This window comes from Harpia harpyja, chromosome 5 (assembly GCF_026419915.1).
Source record: "Harpia harpyja isolate bHarHar1 chromosome 5, bHarHar1 primary haplotype, whole genome shotgun sequence".
Taxonomy (NCBI): domain Eukaryota; kingdom Metazoa; phylum Chordata; class Aves; order Accipitriformes; family Accipitridae; genus Harpia; species Harpia harpyja.
Genome location: NC_068944.1, coordinates 64917490 through 64937276, shown reverse-complemented (window position 1 = coordinate 64937276; position 19787 = coordinate 64917490). Strand labels below are relative to the sequence as shown.

The window sequence follows — 19787 nt, the reverse complement described above, 5'->3', positions numbered from 1 at the left end:
TAACTACAATATCACTAAGTAAAGGGTACACAGTTAAACTTTAGTTCATCTTCACGATATCTTGTCTGATATATACAGTGCACTTTTAGTAAAGATCAGCCACCTTCTGTAAAACTACATTATCACCTTGTGTTTTCTTCTGCAAATTGTTCATCTTTTATATTTTTGTCTTTTTTTTTTTCCTTTGCTTAACAGATGACCCTAAAGTGATTGTTGCCAACCTTACAGTAAGTATTTAGGACTGACAGTATCTCTGTCTATACTGCACTGCTTAGTTCACACCTTAATTTGGGGCATTATTCAGCATTCTCTCCTTACTCTTTAGGCCGGAAAACTGACCATTAACATGAATAAAGAGTGTTAAATGGTGCCCTTCATGAGTACAGATTAATGTTTGTCATGAATTCCACTGTTTGCTGCTCTAGTAGCTTTTATAACCTTTTTGGGCAGTGCAGAGCCAGAATCTCCCTGACCATCCTGACTCCCTGAATTGAATCTATTTATTCATTCCTTCAGAAATGGAAAGTAATCTTTTAGGGTAAATATTTTACTAGCACTTTGAAGACACTGAAAACGTTAATTTGATAGCCTTCAACTATAACCTTGCTTTTAATGGAAAAAAGGTGTTTAAAATAAAAGCTGATTAAAAAAAAAAATCCAATTTTGGAACCCGATGGCTTTAAATATATCTGCAGATGAGATGTATTTTGAGCATTCAGCTTTCCTCTGAAACGTAAGCTTTGGTCCAGTTAGAATAAAATTCTTCGTCCACGAGCTAAGTAAGTGTGATGTTTTGCATGATGCTTTCAAAAAGACCATCACGAGAATGAAGCTTTCCAAATACATCTTTGAATGACTCCCTGGACCCTGGTCTTATGCAAATACTGCACAGAAAGGGCTGGGTCATGTACTCTAGATGTACACTTTGTTTTCAAGACATCGTCAATAATGACCTTAACAGCTTGATTTCTGTAGTTCAGGGTTTTATGTGCATCTAAGCTAACTGGCAGCAGTGTCATTTGTAACCATTTATTTTTCAGTGTAGAAAGCCAGACCAGCACTTCAAGCCTTACTTGAAACAGCACCTGCCTAAACGCTTGCACTACGCTTACAACCGAAGGATTGAGGATGTCCATTTACTGGTGGATCGCAAATGGCATGTGGCAAGGTAAACTCTTGCTTTTGCTTCCTGATTTTCAGCCTTTTTTTCTAAGGAAATGAGACACTTGGGATTGCTCCTGTCTGTCAGCATCCTGCTCCTGTACCTCATGAGCAAGAGGAGTTTTGAACTCCTGGTGAGGTTGAATCACATTTGGTGCAGGGGGATGTGGCTCAGAACAAAAAATTGTTTTGAAGTTTGGGAAAATCAGTAGCTGGATAGAGGGTAGAAAGCCAGATTGGTTTCCTCAAGCAGCTGTGTGGGTTTTGACTGATTAGCTCAAATATATAGCAGCTGATAAGCTTTTTTAATGAGGTGCAAACTTATTCCAACCAGGAAGCAGGGAATATGGGAGGAAGGGGAAGGCATATGTGACCAGCGGATGTTAGGGAACAAGAGGCTGAGTGGATGCAATGGATGAATGGGAAGAAAATGGAGATATTGGCAGAGTGGGTGAAAGCCTGAGAACATGTGGAAGGGTATGACAGGGTGGCCATGAAAGTGCCGGCAGTGTATTGTGTTGCAAAATAAATCCACAGAAAACCAGGATGCTTTAGCTCAGAGAAAACACTGTTTTGTGTTGTTCTTCCCCATATGCCTCTGAATTTTCAGTTATAAAATATGGGCAATTTTTAATATTCTTAGCTAAAAATTGAGCGAGGAAAAACAAGTTGGCACATATATGTATGGAGTGAACAGGAGAGGAGTAGCCTTTGTTTATGAATTGTGTCCCCCTTTCTGGATTGATATATATTGTTTTTCTTGCTTTGATCTTTTGACACATGTTGTGTATTACAGTATGATAATGGCTGGGTTTTTATGCATAAAGCTGACTCAGTGGTTCTTGGAAGATGACACAGCTTTTGGCTCACAGTAATCTGTTATGAGCTTTAAATTACAGTAGGGTGTTTTGTCCATATAGCTGCCAGGCAAACAGACCGTGTGTTGTAAGTGCCTTTTGACATCTGTGCTTATCTTTTTGTGAATTATGCAAGGATCACTCTGCTGAAGCATTGAATGAGAAACCCCAATTGCTTTCTTGCATAACTCCACTAGCTAGCTGGCTGGCTGCCCCATGCAGTTTCTGTGGCTAGGGATCATGTGTATTTCAAAGAATCACACTCTGAGTTTTAGGCCAATAAAAGTTTTAGTTTTAAGAATTTTACTGGAACTAATGGGATGGCCCAAGTTGATTTACATTTAGTAATTTCTTATTTATTGATTAGATTTTCTGAAGTCTCCTTTACCAATAATTCATTTGTTAATGTAACTGTAATTCATTGTATACTCACAGCCAGGAAAATGGTAGTTACAGATCTGATTGCTGTAACTCAAGTAATTTACAAGGCCAAAATCAAACTTGGACTGAGCATCATTTTATTGCAGATGAAGAAATTAACTTGTAGGATAATCTGGTCCACTGGATGTATAATTAGCTAATAATTTCTGTTTCTATGATATAGCACATATTTTCTCAGCTATTTACCTTCATTGCAATCTTTCTCTACTCCCTCCAGCTTTGTTTCTGCTCCACATTTTTGTTTATTAGGTGGAAGGCAAACAGGTGAAAGCACTTTACAGCATCGTATGACATTTGCAGTATTGTAACATCAAAAAAGTGCTTTCTTAGAAGCCTTTGTTGGCCTCTTGAGGATTGGAAGAGTATAGTCCAAAATACCTCTAGTCTGTAGGAGATGATGTGATATGAGAAAGCCTGAGAAAATAAGTAAATAGATGTTAAGGTTGTTATCGATGAGTAAGAGTTGGCTCTTAGGTTTGCACCCTCTTATAGTGGGAGCAGAGGGAGAAACCCTGGGGTTGTTGGATGAGGCTGCAGTCCCCATTACTGCTATTCAAGGAAGATAAGCAATGCACTGCCTTGTAACCTTGTCCCTCCTACCCCCAAAGTATGTGTTCAGGTCAGACACCCTACCTACACCTTTGAGGAAATTTTCTAATAATTTTTCAATTTAGGAAAGCTGTGGATGTTTACAAGAAACCAACAGGAAAATGTTTCTTCCATGGAGACCACGGCTATGACAACAAGATAAACAGCATGCAGGTATGGGAAATGCAGTAATCTTTGTGGGAGGGTCACTGAAGGCAGAAGAAATTGGAGGTCTCTAAAATGTAAATATTCACTGAAAAAAACCCTACCTTTTAATGCTGCTCTTTTGTATTCTTCCTTTTTTTTTTTTAAGACTGTCTTTATAGGTTATGGTCCTACATTCAAATACAAGACCAAAGTGCCTCCTTTTGAAAATATTGAACTTTACAATGTCATGTGTGGTAAGTTACCTGCTTGAGAAATTGCAAGAGACGCACGCTGTTTTAGCTAACAGGGCTTCATTTAGGCACCCATGAGCTCATGCCCTGACTCCCAGTGTCCTTGCCCCAGTCCCCCTTTCCCAAGCACTTGCCTTTGGGCCAGGAGGGCTGAAGGCACCTCTTGGGGGCCTGTTTGCTCTACTTTAGCAGCTGGCCAGTAAAGAGCGTTACCATAGTTTTGCTGCGTGCATCTTGGCAGAGATCGAATACATACCACTACAGTGCATTGTGTCCACACCTCAGCAGCCTAGGAAGGAAGTTTCTGTTCAGAGACTGAACCTGCATGTCTCATGGAGCAACTCAGAGGCACCACTTAGTTTTCTATGGCATTTCCTGGTACGAGTATGTTTCTTGAATTCATACTGTAGCTGTAAAGAAGAATGTGGTGATGTATACAGATATTTACTAGGATCTTTTCTTTAATACTGATTTTCCAGGGCAATAAAACTTTCAAGCCAAAGGTGTAATTCACTTATTTAAATTTTTTTTTCCAAACATGAAATACCAAAAAGGTAATTATCCCTTATCTATAAAGCAGGTGACTAATAACACTGTGTTCCAGATGGTTGGTGTAAGGTCAGCACATTGACCGTAGGTTTGCACTGGAAGCTGCAGGAGTAGTTATAATAAAACTGTTTTCTGGTGTCCTGATGCAAATTAAACTTCTTGTCATAAAGGCTACCATACTATTCAGGCAGCATCTGCAATTTTATGATTTGGATGAAATGTTAGTATTTTTATTACATTAAAAGCATTCATTAACATGTTGTGGGTGTAAACAGTATTGCAAATAAATGTCTTTGCTTGGTAGAGATGCTGCTGAATAAATGTTTGCAATCTAACCATTATTCACTTGTCTTTGGTGGTTTCATAGATCTGCTTGGATTAAAGCCTGCTCCCAATAACGGCACCCACGGAAGTTTAAATCACCTGCTGAGAGCCAATGTTTACAAACCAACTGTGCCAGATGAAGTTGCTAAACCACTCTATCCTGTCGCTCTACCTTCTGCCTCAGATTTTGATATAGGATGTACATGTGATGATAAGGTAGGTTTTAAAGATCTGCTGGTGCTTCCACTATTAGCAGTAGTTGCCTAGTAAAGTTGTAGATATTTTATCTATTTTGGGAGGATTTCATCTGTAAGAATTCCACAGATCCTTCCTGTGAAGTGTTTGTGCCCTTTTGGAACTATTATGGCTTTTTCTAAAACAGGAAACAAAAAAATCATCAGTGTTTTATAGCACTAGTTTTGTTTTGCTAGATGCCTAGTAAAATGAGATGTCAGAATGCTCCAGTGATCCTAATCTTGTTCCTTTTTTCTATGCTTGAGAAGAACAAGTTGGATGAACTCAACAAGCGCTTTCATGTCAAGGGAACAGAAGGTAAGAGCCTGGTGCCTCGGTTAATAAAAGATATTTTTGTTTTCTTTTGCAAGTCACTTTGTGTCATTGATACCAGAGAAACTCCTGTTTTGGTTTGGTTAATGTGTAGTAAACTGTCTTTTCAAATAACTGTCAAAATATCACATAGACATACATGAGACATGTGGGCAAGATTAAGTGCTGCTCACATGAGGGAGTGCACTCTATCTTTTGTTGTAACCAGGACTAAAGTATCCCTCAAAGTGATATGAGTTTTAGCTCTTCCTTTCCATCACCTTTAGGAGGCTTAATCTCTCCTGTGGAAGCAGAGAGATGAGGAAAGGAGAGGGTGCGTGAGGCTGTACTCCATTCAACCACAAGCTATAAATGGGGTGAAAAACACAGACCACATCTGCATGCTGTGTTTTACCAGTATTGTTCAGGCCTAGGTTTCACCAGGTCAGTGGTAGAAAGGATGGTACAGCTGCTTTGACAATCCCTGACTGGGTCTTTAATGCTTGGTTTTTAGGGTGCAGGTTATCCGCTGAAACAAGTGCAGAAATGCCCTGCTGGTTCAGGGATGCTTAGTACAATTCTGTCCCTCATCGGTGTTCAAGTCAATGTTACTCCCAGGAGAAAGCATCCCCTGCTCTCCTGGACACTAGTTCCTGCACCAGCCCCTGCTGTGTGCCAGCGCTGACTTTGGTGCAGCTGCGCTCTCGCTGCATCAGGGCTGTGGTCCAGGTTAAAAGGTAGCAATAGAACCAGAGGGGAGGGAATGGGAACTGCTTTTCTGAGCAGCAATACTGACTGAAAGGCACACCGAAGCAGAGCTTTCCTTCTCACAGCTGTGATCTGGTTCAGCATAACAATTTCAAAGCATCCTCCTCACCATAACAATTGTCCACATTAGCAAATTCCAAAGCTTTTAGTTTAGACATGGACTTTTGAGATACTTCAAATCGTATTGCTCGGATGACTAAGGAGGTGTTTGGTTTGTTTTTTTTTTTTTAATTCCCTTATGGAGCTATTTCTTCAGTTTTTCTGTTATGAACAGGCAATGCAGCCTATCCTTTAGTTTCTAGAGGTGAAATTATTCCTTTTATTTGTGAGTTAAATTGCCTTTCTGCAGCTTTCATCCTGTTAAATTGATTTTTCCAATTAGTGAAGAGCTACTCCCTGCTGTGGCAATTTCTGGCATCAGGAAAAAACACTCTCACCATTGCACTCCTAGACATCTTAATACCTTTATTTTGGTTTAAGGTTTTGATGCTTCTTCACTTCAGTAGTATAAAAATAGTATTTTTGATGTGTATTAAGATATAAGCATTTAAACCAATTTCACTTGCTCATTTGTACTTTGTCTGTTAAGTGGAATGAAGTGCCCCTTATTTAAACAACAAGTAGTTCTGCTATGTGCAAGTTATTTTGTTGTACTTTATGACAGTCTGTAGCACCTGTTCGCAGATCTTCCTGCATTTATTTGGTAATTCCCTTCTCCCACATGGTGCACCATGCATATTTACCTGATCTTGTTATTCACATGCAGAAAAAAGATGACTTCAGCTTCTCTTGAATAAAGCAAGTTTATCATCTGTGTCCTTAGAGAAGGCTCTTCCTACTTTTCTTTCACGTGTCCTATAAAAATATCCTTTATTTGGACTGAAACACTAATAAAACATGCCCTTTTCTTTCAGGTTAAACGCCTATCTGTGAACAGTGTTAGGCCGCTTTCCTTGTTCCTATGTTTTGATTTCCAAAAGCAAGCCAATCTGTTTTGTCAAATGGCAAAATCAAAATCAGTGAACTGTGTAGCACAATGCGAGATTAGCCAGGAAATTTATTCTTCTTCTATGTCTTTCAATGATGTATTTGTCTTTTTATAAGTAAGCTTGTCAGAGGTATCTAGTGACATTTAACCATAACATATCACTATGACAGAAGAAAAGCAAGTTTTGCAGAGTTGGAAGTGTCTTTTTGTAGCTAAAGTTAGGAAAAGGCTTTTTGTTTGTTTGTTTTCTTTGATATTACTGACAGAAAATAGCACATCAGTCTTCAGAACATTATCTGTATCAGCCAAGTGGAAAAAAAATACTCTTTTAGTGAGTGAGCAGTTTTGCATTGCTTTTGAGAGGGACTTTTCAAAAAACATAAGGAGAAAAAGCCTGGAGAAGAGTAGCAGGAGTGATAGGATAGGGGCTGATTTAAAGCTACAAAAAAAGTGCTTATCACCTCACGTGTGACTGTAATGTGGACACAAAGATCCTTGTGGAGTCTCCTCTGTTTGGAGAAACACCCTCTCTCCATGCTATAACCCCAACAAGCTTTCAAGTGCAGAAGGGACTTTTGACCTCAAAGTGGGTTGTGAGCCTGGAAGGGGGATCCCAACCAAAACTATTAAGAACTGCTGCTCCTTCTGTTACAAGATTTCCTTAGCAGTTATTCAGGGTCAGTATCCCATTAAGGACCACTGTAAAATCAGCATGTGTTGGAAAGCCAGCCTCTTTTTTTTTTTTCATCTTTAAGGTTTTCAGTAATAAATGCAAATCTAATTTCTTCCGATCTGTAGAGAAGCATCTTCTCTATGGGCGCCCTGCAGTACTGTACCGCACAAAATACAATATCTTGCATCACCATGACTTTGAAAGTGGCTACAGTGAAACATTCCTCATGCCTCTCTGGACATCCTACACTATTTCCAAACAGGTTAGTGCTGTCTTTGCTCTCAAAAAAGTGCTTAAAAATCCTGGGGAAATCTGTTTGGTACCTATATTCTTGAAGTCCTAAAATTCCCCTTCCCTGAGTAGATTTTCCCACCAGAAATTATGTCAAATACCATTGTAAACAATGCCAAAATCCTTTTTTTCCTTCAGGAGAAAATAGTTTTAAGGCACAAAGGCTGTATATTTCTTCTCCTGTTTTCATTTTGTTTCTAAGTTTTGCTCGATGGGGGTTTGTTTTATTATGATGGAATAATCAGCGACTTCATTTGAATTATTTCCCATGGTGACTTCTACCTGAAGGAGGGGCTCTGCAGCAGATACAGGAGCAGGAATGGCTGTACAGCTAGGTGGTTTATTTTACTCCACGCAAGGCCTTGCATGTAATCTGTCAGCTGTATGAAATAGTTTTCTTTTAGCTATAAATGCTGGAATTACTTTTCTTGTCATTTCTGTCCATGTTCCTCAATGCAGGCAGAGGTATCAGGTGTCCCGGAGCACCTGGCCAGCTGTGTGAGGCCCGACCTCCGCATTTCTCCAGGAAACAGCCAGAGCTGTACAGCCTACAGAAGCGACAAACAGCTCTCCTATGGCTTCCTTTTCCCTCCTCGTAAGTTCAGATAGCTTTTTAATACCTAGAGGTTTTGTAATTTTCTTTTTTTTTTTTTTTTTTTAGGGAAAACCTTAGGTATGAACCCCCACCCAGATATAAACAGACTAAGAGGTTGTTTGAGATTGTTGGGAAGGAATATAGGTAGGAATGGTTTAATTTCCCACTGCTCTGGGGTGATTTCTTCCTGTGTGATATCTTCTCAGAGCGGCTGCTCCTGCACCGGTGTCATGTATGGGGCCCAATGGGATGGATACATTATTCTTGCGGCACTTGCTGAGGATCAAGGGCCCAATGCCACAAGTTGCCATCACAGTTGTGGTCCCTCAGCTCCATGACAGATGCTCCAAACTGATGTCCAGCTTCATGCACCAAAACAGTGAAGTGTCCCAGTTTAGTTAATAAAAATAAAGGTGAACAAAGAATTGCACAGAGTAGGAGTACAAGCTAGAATACAATCTTCAAAAGCTGGCCCTTTGAAGTCAGTGGACAGAGAGCAGCTTATATGAACTGGGAATCTGGTCAGAGTTTTTAATTTTGAGTTCAAACAGCAGTAAGATAAATGTATATTTAATTTATAAATCCAAATTAGATTTTGCATACTGTAAAAATTTCTACCATCCTACAGAAAGAGTGCTAGTAGAAAACCTGTGTAAATGAGCGTCCTGGATTCTCCTGGTGCAGTTACAGTGGTTCAGTCTTGGAGCAATGATCTTCTGGGATTAGTAAATGTTCAAGGGACACAACTGTCTCACAGTCGGGAACTTCATTGCTCTGCCTTCCTCACTCACTGGCTGAAATATTTTATGGTTGCTTTCTGATATGGAATTACTGGTGCAGAGTCTTGCTCAGAACTAGAAGATAATCCCGCACTTCTCTCCCTGGAAATTGTTTGCCTCTTTTGTAAAAGCCTGCAGAGCAGCGCTCTGACTTTCGAGACTGCAAAAATAGATGAGCTATAAAAATATTTTGAAGTGGTAGGGCAGTTGAAGCAAAGATGAAATCCTTACTTTCCACGTTCAGCTGTCACATTAAAGACAAATTTTATGCGTAAAATGTGCGCTTCTGAATATAGCATTCAGATTGCTGTTTAGATGACAGTATTCCCTTTGGTTAATCTCTGAAGCCATTTTTCAAAACATTTTTATATTCTTTGAATTTCTGATATTTCATCTGATTAATATTTTTCTGTTTTATTGTTTCCAGAATTAAGTTCCTCTGCCGAAGCAAAATACGATGCTTTTCTAATAACAAATATCATTCCAATGTATCCCGCCTTCAAAAGTAGGTACTCTTTCCACGGCTTTACTTCTCTTTCCCAACATGTGTGTTTTGTTTTGTTTTAATATGTGTGTTGGACTATGAAGGGGAGAAGTTCAGAACAAAGTTCAGTTACCTGTAGCCAGCAGATAATACATGTGGGCACCTGCATAGTTCTAAGTATGGGCAGACAAAATATCACAAGAAAGTCTTAAGAAAGATTTATTTTCCTTGGTGCTGGGCTAAGATAAGAGCACAGACATGCTGTAGTTCAGCAATTTTGCTTCATGCCACAGTAATTCAGTTTGTGCAAGACTATTCAGATTTTCTTGTCTGTAGCCCAAGCTAGTGCAGAACATATTTAGGTAACATGTTTTTACTTCTCAACTGGAGCCGCCTGGGAGTGTGCACTTAGCATGTTGTTGTAGTTCAGGGACAAGTGATTATTTCTGATTTTTCTATCCATGCCCTTAGAGGGAGACCAAACATGTTTATTACCTATAAAGAAAAAGGAAGAGGAAACTAATTTATGGAAAATGAGGAATGACTTAAACCTGGCTGAAACTTTCAGTGCTGCAGGGATATAGTATTAATATTTCTTTTGTCTGCACATCCCTTTTCTCTCTAGTTTTGCCAAGAGGTAGGAAAACCATCAGACTATTCTGGTGGCATTTTTGGCTTGGCAGGAATTGAGAAGCCTTGGAAGAATCTCAAGAGCCTGTTCTTGTGAGATTTCCAATTCAGATTTTAGGCCAGAGAGGTTTGGATAAACATCAAAGCCTATGGGAGGCTTTTTCTTTTTAACCAGAAAAGAGTGTTTTTAACTGAAAAACCTCTGAGTAGGAACAAGTGGTGATGTTTGCTGGAAATTTGAGCAAAGGCACTTAACTGATTACAGAGTGCAAAATTATTGGGGATTTCCCACTCTCAAATCACTTCATAAAAATGCTCTCTATGCTAAAGTTAGTCTAAGAAAATTAGCTGAGATGCTAATCGCAGGAGAACAACCCACCACTAGCAGCTCATTTTGTCTAGTGGCCTTCCTCTTCATCACAAGGGGGTGAAGGATTCCCCGAGAACAAATGCTGGAACTAATGTCATTCCTGGGGAATTATGAACCACTACATGCTTGCAGGTTGCAATAACGAGAGCTGAGAATAAGCTCATTATATGGAGCTCTTTCCGCAACAAGGTAAATACAAGGTGGCGGTTTTATGCTATGTTGGCTTTGGTAGCAGTGCTGGCTGCAGAGGCCCCCTCCTCTGCTTTGTTTTTTTTAATTCACTGTCCCATCCCATTCCTCCAGGCAATAATTCTGTATCCATCTTTTCTGTAGTGAGTCTGGCTTAAGCAGCTCCTGCTTTGCTGGCGCTGCAAGATGATGCCTCTGGGCCGGTCCCCCATTGCACTGGCATTGCTGTCTATGTGGCTGCATAGGGGGGGACCTAAGTGGGGAACTGATTCAGCTGGAAAACGCAGGCTGGGGGAGAAAAAAGCTTTCCTTTTGGGGCTGTTTTTATTGTTAAGGTTAATGCATTGGAGGAGCGAGCAGCTGGAGTAGTGGTACTGCCAAGTGGTTACCGCAGATGAGGTTCTTGTTGGACCACTGCTTGTGGAGCTCTCTGCATCAGCCTGAGCAGGGAGTTCGGGTGGCACTGAGCAGCCTTAGGACGAGGCGTACTGGGGAACTTGCCGAGGCTAGCGTTGCCATCCGTGCCGGGGAGCCATGGACTTAATGGTCTGAGCTGGCAAGACAAAAGTTAAACTTTTACAAGTCTGAGATGTTTTGTTTACACACACTTCTGTTTGTGTTAAAATAAAAGGGAAAAAAGAAGGAAAAGAATGATGTAACTGGAGATTCCAGTGTGTTTCCCGTCCCTGCAAGAATCCTAACTTGTTAAGGTTGAGGAGGGTGTGGTGGGAGAAAGTGTGTCATGCTCTTCCCAAAAGTTGCTGTAATGAGATGCCTTGCCATAATTTGGTCATCCTTGACAGCATGTAATTTGTAAGTTAGACATTTTATATCCAAGGAGAATTTAACTGGAAGAATCTGACCTTTGTATTTCCCTTACTTTTAAAATGTTTGGGTTTTGCTTTTAATCACGGTGCTGTTTCCTTTCTAGAATTAAAGAAAAAACACAGCACCATTCCCTGTAACAAGATAAGAAAGACAAAGGAAGTGTTTACAGGGACATCAAAAGTGTGTGAATAGCTGTTTCTACTGCTTGGTGAAGGAACAGCAGGCTCTCTGTGCAATGTCTATGGCAATGCCAGCCTGGGAGTGGTACCGTGCATTTCCTTTAGCATGGGCTGGGGGAAAAAAATCAACAGAGAACAAAGAAGTCTGAATAGCCTTTATTGACCAAACTGAATGAAGCTGCAGTAAATCTGTAATGATTAGTCTTTGATTTCCCCTACCATCGTGTGAATAATGTCCACCGGATTTTTATTTTCAGGAAAAAAAATTGTTTATAATCTTGACGTGTTTTGACTTATCTAAATTTTGGTGTAGTTTATTTTTTGTTGGTTTTTTTTTTTTTTTCCTCCACAGAGGTATGGAACTATTTCCAAAGGGTTTTGGTGAAGAGATATGCCACTGAACGAAACGGAGTCAATGTTATAAGTGGACCAATCTTTGACTATGACTATGATGGTTTACATGACACATCTGACAAAATAAAACAGTAAGAGTTTGTCTTTAAATTGGTTTGCTGTTGCTTCTCTTAATGATGGCTTTATCTTAAACAATTCATTATCTGCACAGTATTTGATTTTTCAGAGGAGATATAATTTTCTAGCTCTTTCTAAAATTATTGTTCATCAAGACTGAATGCCCCTGTAGGTAGGGCAGTGGTAAAAATAAGGAAATGGCAATTCAGCAGGTAACTGTTCACCTTGACTTTGAAATTAAGTGTTCATTCATTCTTGAGATGAAGCTGAATTATGTTTCAAATAATCTGTTTTCTCTAAAATTCTCCAGAATTTAAGAGTTGACAACTGGATACCAGAGCAAACCATAGCAGTGCTATTGAGTTAGATACTCAAGTCTTTCGTTAATTCAGTAATGCTTTCTCACTATGTCCCTGAACTGAAGAAGCCTTTCAGCACTGGTGTGTGGTATTTCTATAGCACAGTATCCAAACATGAGCTAATTGAATGCTCATTTTCAGATAGCATTTAGGAATCAAACACATCTTAACAACGTATATGTGTCCTCACATGTAGGGGAGGAAAGACCATGCTGTTTGTGTAACCTTCTTCCAAACAAGTTTACCCTTTGTAGATAAATGTTTGCTTTATTCCGCCAGGTACGTGGAAGGCGGCACCATCCCTGTTCCTACTCATTACTATGCCATCATAACCAGCTGCTTAGATTTCACTCAGCCAGCTGACAAGTGCGATGGACCGCTCTCCGTTCTCTCATACATCCTTCCCCACCGGCCTGACAATGATGAGAGCTGCAATGTAAGTTCTGCTGCACTACTGTAGCCCCATGGTAAATATATCCCTGGGACATGTGAAACTCTGTTACTATTAGATGCTAGCGCTCACTGATGTCTTGAATGAAAGCACAGGGCAGTGACTCTATTAAGTGTCATGTTCAACTCATTAGACAAAAGCACTCCTCTGTGATATGAGAGAAAATACAGAACTGTTACTGCACCTAAAATTGTCTGGAAGAACTGACATATACAGTATGTTGGCAGTAAACAACCTGTAGGCTTCTATGTTTTGGCAGACACTGTCAGTGTAACTTCAGAGCAGGTTGGGGGGAGGTTGTGTGCGTAGACATACTGTGCTGGCAGCCAGCCTGATGTTTTTATTGAGGTCTGTTTCCATATGCAGGTACAATACAGTCTGTCTGCTATGGCAGTCTGGGTGCATCAGACAGCATGATTACATCCAACCCACGCAGTATTAAAACTATACACTAAAACCTGCCAAGGGTAGAGTGCTAGCTATTGCCATTTCCAGAACATGTCTTGATTCAAGGGAGAAGTTTGGGTTCTTATTAACAGAGATGACCAGACACTCTCCTGGTTCCTTTCCTATCTTCTTTTAGGATGCAAGACCCTATAGTGTAAGAATCTTGGTGAAGCGCAAAGGCTTTGGTCTGGTCAGCACTGCAGAAAGTAACACGCACACTCGGCAACTGATTGTGCTGTAGGAGAGCAGTTGGGTCCCCATGGGCTCCGGCGCTCAGCAAGGACAGCAGTCCTCCCAGGCAGCTGTATTTAGACTTGTCCTTCCGCCTGAACTTGTTCTCCCATTACACAGCTGTGCGGATTCCTGCACACAGACGCTTCACTATAGGCTGCCAGGAGACCGTTTCCTGAATGAACACATTAGTGTTATGAATTTTGTATTGGCACAAAAAGTTAAGACTCCTATTCCAGCTACAGGCAGAAATAGTCATTCCAACTCTGTACACAATTCACCTGGAACACTGTCTTTCTCATTCATCAAACATCGCCTGCTTTCAGGTCCCTCTTTTTAAAACCATGCTTTTGGAGCAGTATCCCTCTCTCTTGAGCAGGTCTGGCTTCCCCCTGTTTAGACTCTTAACTGCTTTGGGCAGAGATGTCTTCCACCAGAAGTCTCGGAAAGTCCTACATATACTTCATCGTGGTTTTTCTCTGGACTGCTTTCCTCTGAATCAAGATCCAGTTGGTGATCTGGAAGTTACTAATCTGGCACTTATTAGTGCCTCTGTCCTTGTAACTCTGCCCATATGCAATTTTATGACAAAGTAAATTTTTTTCCTCCCTATACTGTGTGTCACGGTCCTTTTAAACTGCTGAAATCTTTTTTATGAGCTATTTAGGATAATGGCCTCTTTTACTTTTTGATTTCTTATATTCTAACCCAGGCTTCTTTTCTCTGTAGTTCATGCTGCTTATGGTGTATGTATTTACAGTTCTGGGAGGAACTTCAGTGCTACTACAAGGTCATTAGCAGATATTGGTCTATGCTTTTTACATAGCAAAGAACCACTCCAAAAATATTTAAATGTAGCTCTTGAATGAATATACAGTTAGGCAAAATTTTGCCATTCAAATACGGTGTCAGTCTTACTTTTGCACATGGTGTTCCATCTTATTTGTTCAAAGAAGTGATTGTGTAAAACCTCACATACTTCATGGATGAAATGCATGGGATAATAGAAGAATTTTTCCTTAACCTCTCCACAGCTTTCTTTTAAGATCTGAAGAAATACTAGCTTTCCCCCTGCTCTGCTCTTTTTGCACATTTTCTCTCTCTCTTCACACAGCCATTGGAGAACACCACTACTCTTCTCATTTGAATTTGTTCCATTTCCAAACCGTGTTTATTCATGGTGAGGTTATACCCATTTATTCTTGTGTCAACATTTTTCTATGGCTTAAATAGCCCTTCACTGGGCTTCTTTGGGATTTACCCTAGTGATGATTTATGATGATTCTCAAGGCATATACTTCTTTCTATTCATGGTAGACCCAGGATCTTTTTTTGCTCTTCTTGTAAGAGAGGATGAACATTTTAGTAGCCTTCCTATGCATCTGTACCAGTCTGATTTTTTTAATTTTTTTTTTTTTTTCTGGAACACGAGTGAGATAAAGTACTCCAGCTGAGATCTCAAAATTAAAATGGTTTTCTTTCCACTGGACGTAACTTCCCTGATACTATCTAGGATTCGCTTTTTCCATAGCTGTGTTATAACAGTGGCTCACAATCAATCATGCACAACCAGTACACCCAGGTCTTTCTCTTCTATCTGCTGTTTCACCTGAGAAGCTCCCAGCTTAGGAGAAATTTTTGCTGTCAGTGTGGATAACCCAATTTCATACTATACCAGGGACTCCCACAACTGCATCCTCCAGTATGCTATTCCAGTCTTCTGCATTGACAGGAACTCCCAATTGTTGGGTTTTTTTCACTAGCACACTAATGATCTTGGCACAAAAAGCATGTATGAAAACATTACACAAAATCCTTTCCAAGACCAAAGCTGAAGGAACTCTACTAGAAACTGCTTCCAGGCCACTATTTTCCCTTTCAGAAAAACTTCTAAATTTCTCTTTTAATAAGCAAGTTCCTCACCCACTTGTCTACACTCTGATCATGTTCAGCTTTCCAGCTAATAATTTGATATCCAGAGAGATTCTTTTGTCCAGAATATCTGGTATCTTTTCCAGTGGTTACCCTCCTAATTGATTGCCTATTTCTATTTACCTCCATGTTTTTAATTGTTATTTTTTCCTTCTAAGACTCACTGTGCTATTGAGGTGAGACTAACCAGCACAGATGGAGAAAACTATAATTTTAAATTTATACACTTCATTCATTGTTCTGTAGGAATATAATACCATGTTAGCTGATCACTGTGTTTAAACTCCTCGCTGCTGGACCTGAGGTTTCATGGGCCAGTTGTGGAATGGAAGAACTAAAACCTAGATCAGTCGATTGATTTCCTGGGGTCATGCAAACTCTGTCTTGCTGGACTTGGTTTAAACCAACTTCACAGTGCTGTGATTTATTCATATTGTGGGCCTTTCGCAAACTCTTAAGAGTCCTCCTTGTATTCAAAAAACTGAGCTTTGTAGCAATCGGGCTTCCCTCCGAGCTCCGTAAAATGCAGATTCCCTGCTCAGAAGGAAGGCTTGAAGACAACAAAAATGTCACGGTGATTCCATTTGCAGTAATAACCCTGTTGAGGCCCGTTTGCAGACTAGGAATCTGATTGCCAGGCTGATGGCTGAGCTGGAGGCTTCCTGCAGCCGTGTGCTGCCAACAGTGCTCCTGGAGCACGGCACTACAGGTGAAGGGGAGCGAGTAGGGCACACTCCTTTCTCTTCCCTCTTAATTTGCATCTTTCTTTTCGTGGTCCAGACCTGGTTTTGGGTCTCAGGGTGCTAGTAACATGGAAAGGAAAGTTGGTTTGGAACTGAAAAGCTTCAAAACAGACAAGTGCTGACTGGGTCGTGGATGTTTGCTTTCGAGCAGCCAGCTGTGACCTAGCTGGTACTTCATGTCCTCTCTGTGCAAACGATCATGCTCACCCTCCTGGCCTTTGCAGGGTGACCCACTGCCTGGTCTGTGGCACATCTACTGCGTTGGGTAGGCTCTGGCATTGCTGAAGCTTAGTGTTGATCGGTGAGAGGATCGCTTTGTAGGAGGACCTTGCTGAGAGAGCCAGAAAGGGCTCATTTTCAGGAGTAAGCCCAGAAGTAGATTTCTATCAGCAGGATTTCCAAGTCACACACAAGGAGTCCAAATGCCCAGAGGCACGACCCTCCATTCTTAACTTGCTTCCCCAGCAGCGGTGTAGACATACCAGCCAGAGAGGCCAAAGGTGGAAAAGTCCTGTTTGTTCTGTCCTTTTCCCATGTCTGCTCCCCACCGTGCAGTCCCTGGGGCTGGCTGCAATGCTCATGGGATGTGTCGCTGGGCTGGTTAACGCACTCAAACAGCCAGGAACTGCAGTGTTTTTCAGGGTTGATTTTCTGATGTCTTAGTGAGTTACATTAGTTTGTGGATTGCTCCAACATGTGCCAGAGCTGGCACAAGGCATGCAGCAGGAGCAGTCCCCTAAGAGAGATTACACCCACACAACTTGACCCCGATCACTCTGGCAGCATCACCTTCCCGATTTTTTTTTTTTTTTTTTTTTTTTGTATTGGGAAATGCTTAGTGAAAGTCTTTTTTCTATCAGTGAATAATATGTATGTTCCAATAACATGATTTTACAGGTACCAACATAAACCATAGTCCCAACTGTGTAATGAATTGTAATGATGTCCTAACAGTAAAGTGGAAAGATTAAAATAATATTGTGTTAGATGAGGTGCTGGTCAGATGAGAATAATGTGTAAGGGTAGGGTTCAAAGCTAAACAGCCTGGAGTTTGGGCTTTGGTAATACACAACTGATTAATATGGAGCTCTTGCTGTGAGATAAAAAAATATGTAGTGACTAATGAATCTTCTGAAAGCATATGGCTGTTCTTCTGAAACACCTGCAGCATGGGGCCATCTGTTCCTAGATGACTATGGTCATTGTCTCAACCCCATCCTAAAATGGGTCCTGAAATAAAACTGTAGGAATCATCTTGCATGTTAAGTTTCAAATCTCTTTTCTTGGAATTTGTTTACCTTAGTCATTCTTGAACAGGGCAGAGATTCTTAAATGGACCCAATGTTTAGAAAAGTTGCATTTGCTTTCAGAGATAATTTTTGACATGGCAGGTTATAAAATTTTTTTTATTATTTTTTTTTTTTACATTTCAGAGCTTGGAGGATGAATCAAAGTGGGTCGAAGATCTTCTTAAGATGCACACTGCACGCGTGCGTGACATCGAACAGCTCACAAGCTTGGACTTCTTCCGAAAGACCAGTCGCAGCTACACAGAAATCCTCTCCCTAAAGACATACCTGCATACGTTTGAAAGTGAAATTTAGCTTTCTAACCTTACTCAGTGCATCCTTTTATCAACTGGTGTATATTTTTATATTGTTTTTATATTTATTAATTTGAAACCAGGACATTAAAAATATTAGTATTTTAATCCTGTATCAAATCTTAAATATTAAACCCTTGTGTCATTTTTTTTTTTGTTTCTCTAATGTTTAATATAGGTATGTCTCTTGGTTTATTTAGTAGTGCTTGTAATGCTGCAGCTTCAGTCCTTACTCCGAGCTCTTAAGTGGTGCTGCAGGATTTGATATGTGCATCAAGGAAATATTAATTTCCCATGCTCCTTTACCACACTTGTAGTCCTGTACTGTGTATCAAAATACTGAACATGTAAAATTACATTCATTTACTGTTAACTATGTGACAGACATATTTAAACCCTATAGACAAATAGCATCTTAAATATAATAAACCACACATTCAGTTTTTTTAATGTGTTTTGATTTCCTTTCACAGGGATGTTCAGAGGGACTTGTGGGCACCTGAGCGCTGCCAGATCTCTCTTATTCACCAGGCAGAGCCTTTCTGAAGAGCTTAGGTTTGCTGGTAAGAGGACTGCCAGGAGCCCAGCTGCCCTGCCCTGGTACTCGGCAGTGAGACCATAAAACAGACACCCACAGTAGTCGTTACTGGTTAGGTTTTGCCATAGGGGCAGAGCTGGGAGAGGATGTTGGTTGGTGTCATAAGCTAGCAGGGGTACCCCACATTTGAGGCCACTTGGCCCTGCTCTGGAGCTGTGGGGAGGATGCGAGGTGAAAACATCTGATGTCACCAGCCGGGCTGTGGCATCCCTTCTCCACTGCCGCTGCTCTGGGCTGGTTCCTGGGTATACCTGTTCCATCATCTTTTGCTTTGACTTTGAGGGAAGCTGAGGTAAGGCAGATGTTGACAGAGGTGACATTGCTAAACACCGAGCAGTGGACTTTTACCTGGGAGGAGAAAATCTGATTTTCATCATGTTGTTCTAATGGCCAAAATTTGCAGAGTTTTCCTCTAATCTGAGGTTGGGTCTGAGGCTTAATGCCAGCGCTCATTCTCGAAGGAAGCCCCTTGGCCTGATTGCACATATATAACTTCTGGTACTGTGAACCCCATACATTGCATGTGATTTACAACCATCACCTACCTGGTCAAGTGAGTCAAGTCTTTGTTGGATACTTCTGTGCAACCACAGTCTCATAATCCTGGCAAGCCCCTATGAGTGACACTGATGGCACAGTCCTAAGCCAATGGAAAAGATGCTGTTGTATACTTATCTAGATAATGGCCTGATTTGCCTTGGACAGCTTTTATAGAAGGCATATGGTATGGAGCATTAGTGTTAATGTAGTTAGATGATGTAAAAGATAAATTATTGTTTAGAATGCCTCTTGAGGCTGAACCCACTAGTGGCACTACTACAAAGCCATCGTTTGGGGTTACAGATTTCCCTCTCTCCACCAAAGTGGTTTGTGTCTATTTTCTCTTCAAGGTTTGCAAATGCTGGAGGAAAGCAGGAAGGGCTGGAAAGCATCTCAGCCATGTACACAGATGAATAGCTAGGTCTCCCAAGTAAAATTAATCATCTGGCACAATTTTAGCAACTTGCATCTCTGTAACATCCATCGAAGAGAAAGTAGTAAACTGGAATTAATCATGTTAACACTGATGATAAAGTTCTTGTGACCAGTAGACAACATTTTATTATTCTAGGTGCCAAATTCTGTTTAAATTAGAAGAACACAAAACTTGAATGCTTTAAAATCCCCCCAAAAGGTTAGGATGGAAATTCTAATAACTGCACAAAGCTCTGGGAAACATCCTATTCTTGCAACTTAAAAATTGTCTCTTGTGGTTGTCTGGTAGCACAGAAATATTTTTCTGTGAGCTTTTGGCAGGGCTTCCTGCCATGATAA

General features: G+C 40.6%; 1 protein-coding gene across 7 annotated transcripts in view; it reads left to right on the top strand.

Moving 5' to 3' along the window:
- The window catches only part of ENPP2 (ectonucleotide pyrophosphatase/phosphodiesterase 2), a 74279-nt gene extending 55959 nt beyond the window's left edge, over nucleotides 1–18320 (top strand). For 6 of the 7 annotated variants that reach the window (XM_052788126.1, XM_052788131.1, XM_052788132.1 and 3 more), the window contains exons 14-25: nucleotides 196–227; nucleotides 1041–1168; nucleotides 3134–3221; nucleotides 3361–3448; nucleotides 4362–4534; nucleotides 4819–4870; nucleotides 7419–7555; nucleotides 8044–8179; nucleotides 9386–9463; nucleotides 11991–12123; nucleotides 12748–12904; nucleotides 17706–18320. In XM_052788126.1, the coding sequence (XP_052644086.1) occupies nucleotides 196–227; nucleotides 1041–1168; nucleotides 3134–3221; nucleotides 3361–3448; nucleotides 4362–4534; nucleotides 4819–4870; nucleotides 7419–7555; nucleotides 8044–8179; nucleotides 9386–9463; nucleotides 11991–12123; nucleotides 12748–12904; nucleotides 17706–17876 (1373 nt within the window). In that variant the 3' untranslated portion in view covers nucleotides 17877–18320. The remainder of the gene's footprint in view (nucleotides 1–195; nucleotides 228–1040; nucleotides 1169–3133; nucleotides 3222–3360; nucleotides 3449–4361; nucleotides 4535–4818; nucleotides 4871–7418; nucleotides 7556–8043; nucleotides 8180–9385; nucleotides 9464–11990; nucleotides 12124–12747; nucleotides 12905–17705) is intronic. The other variant, XM_052788129.1, reaches the window with a different exon arrangement.
- The last annotated feature ends 1467 nt before the right edge of the window (nucleotides 18321–19787 follow it).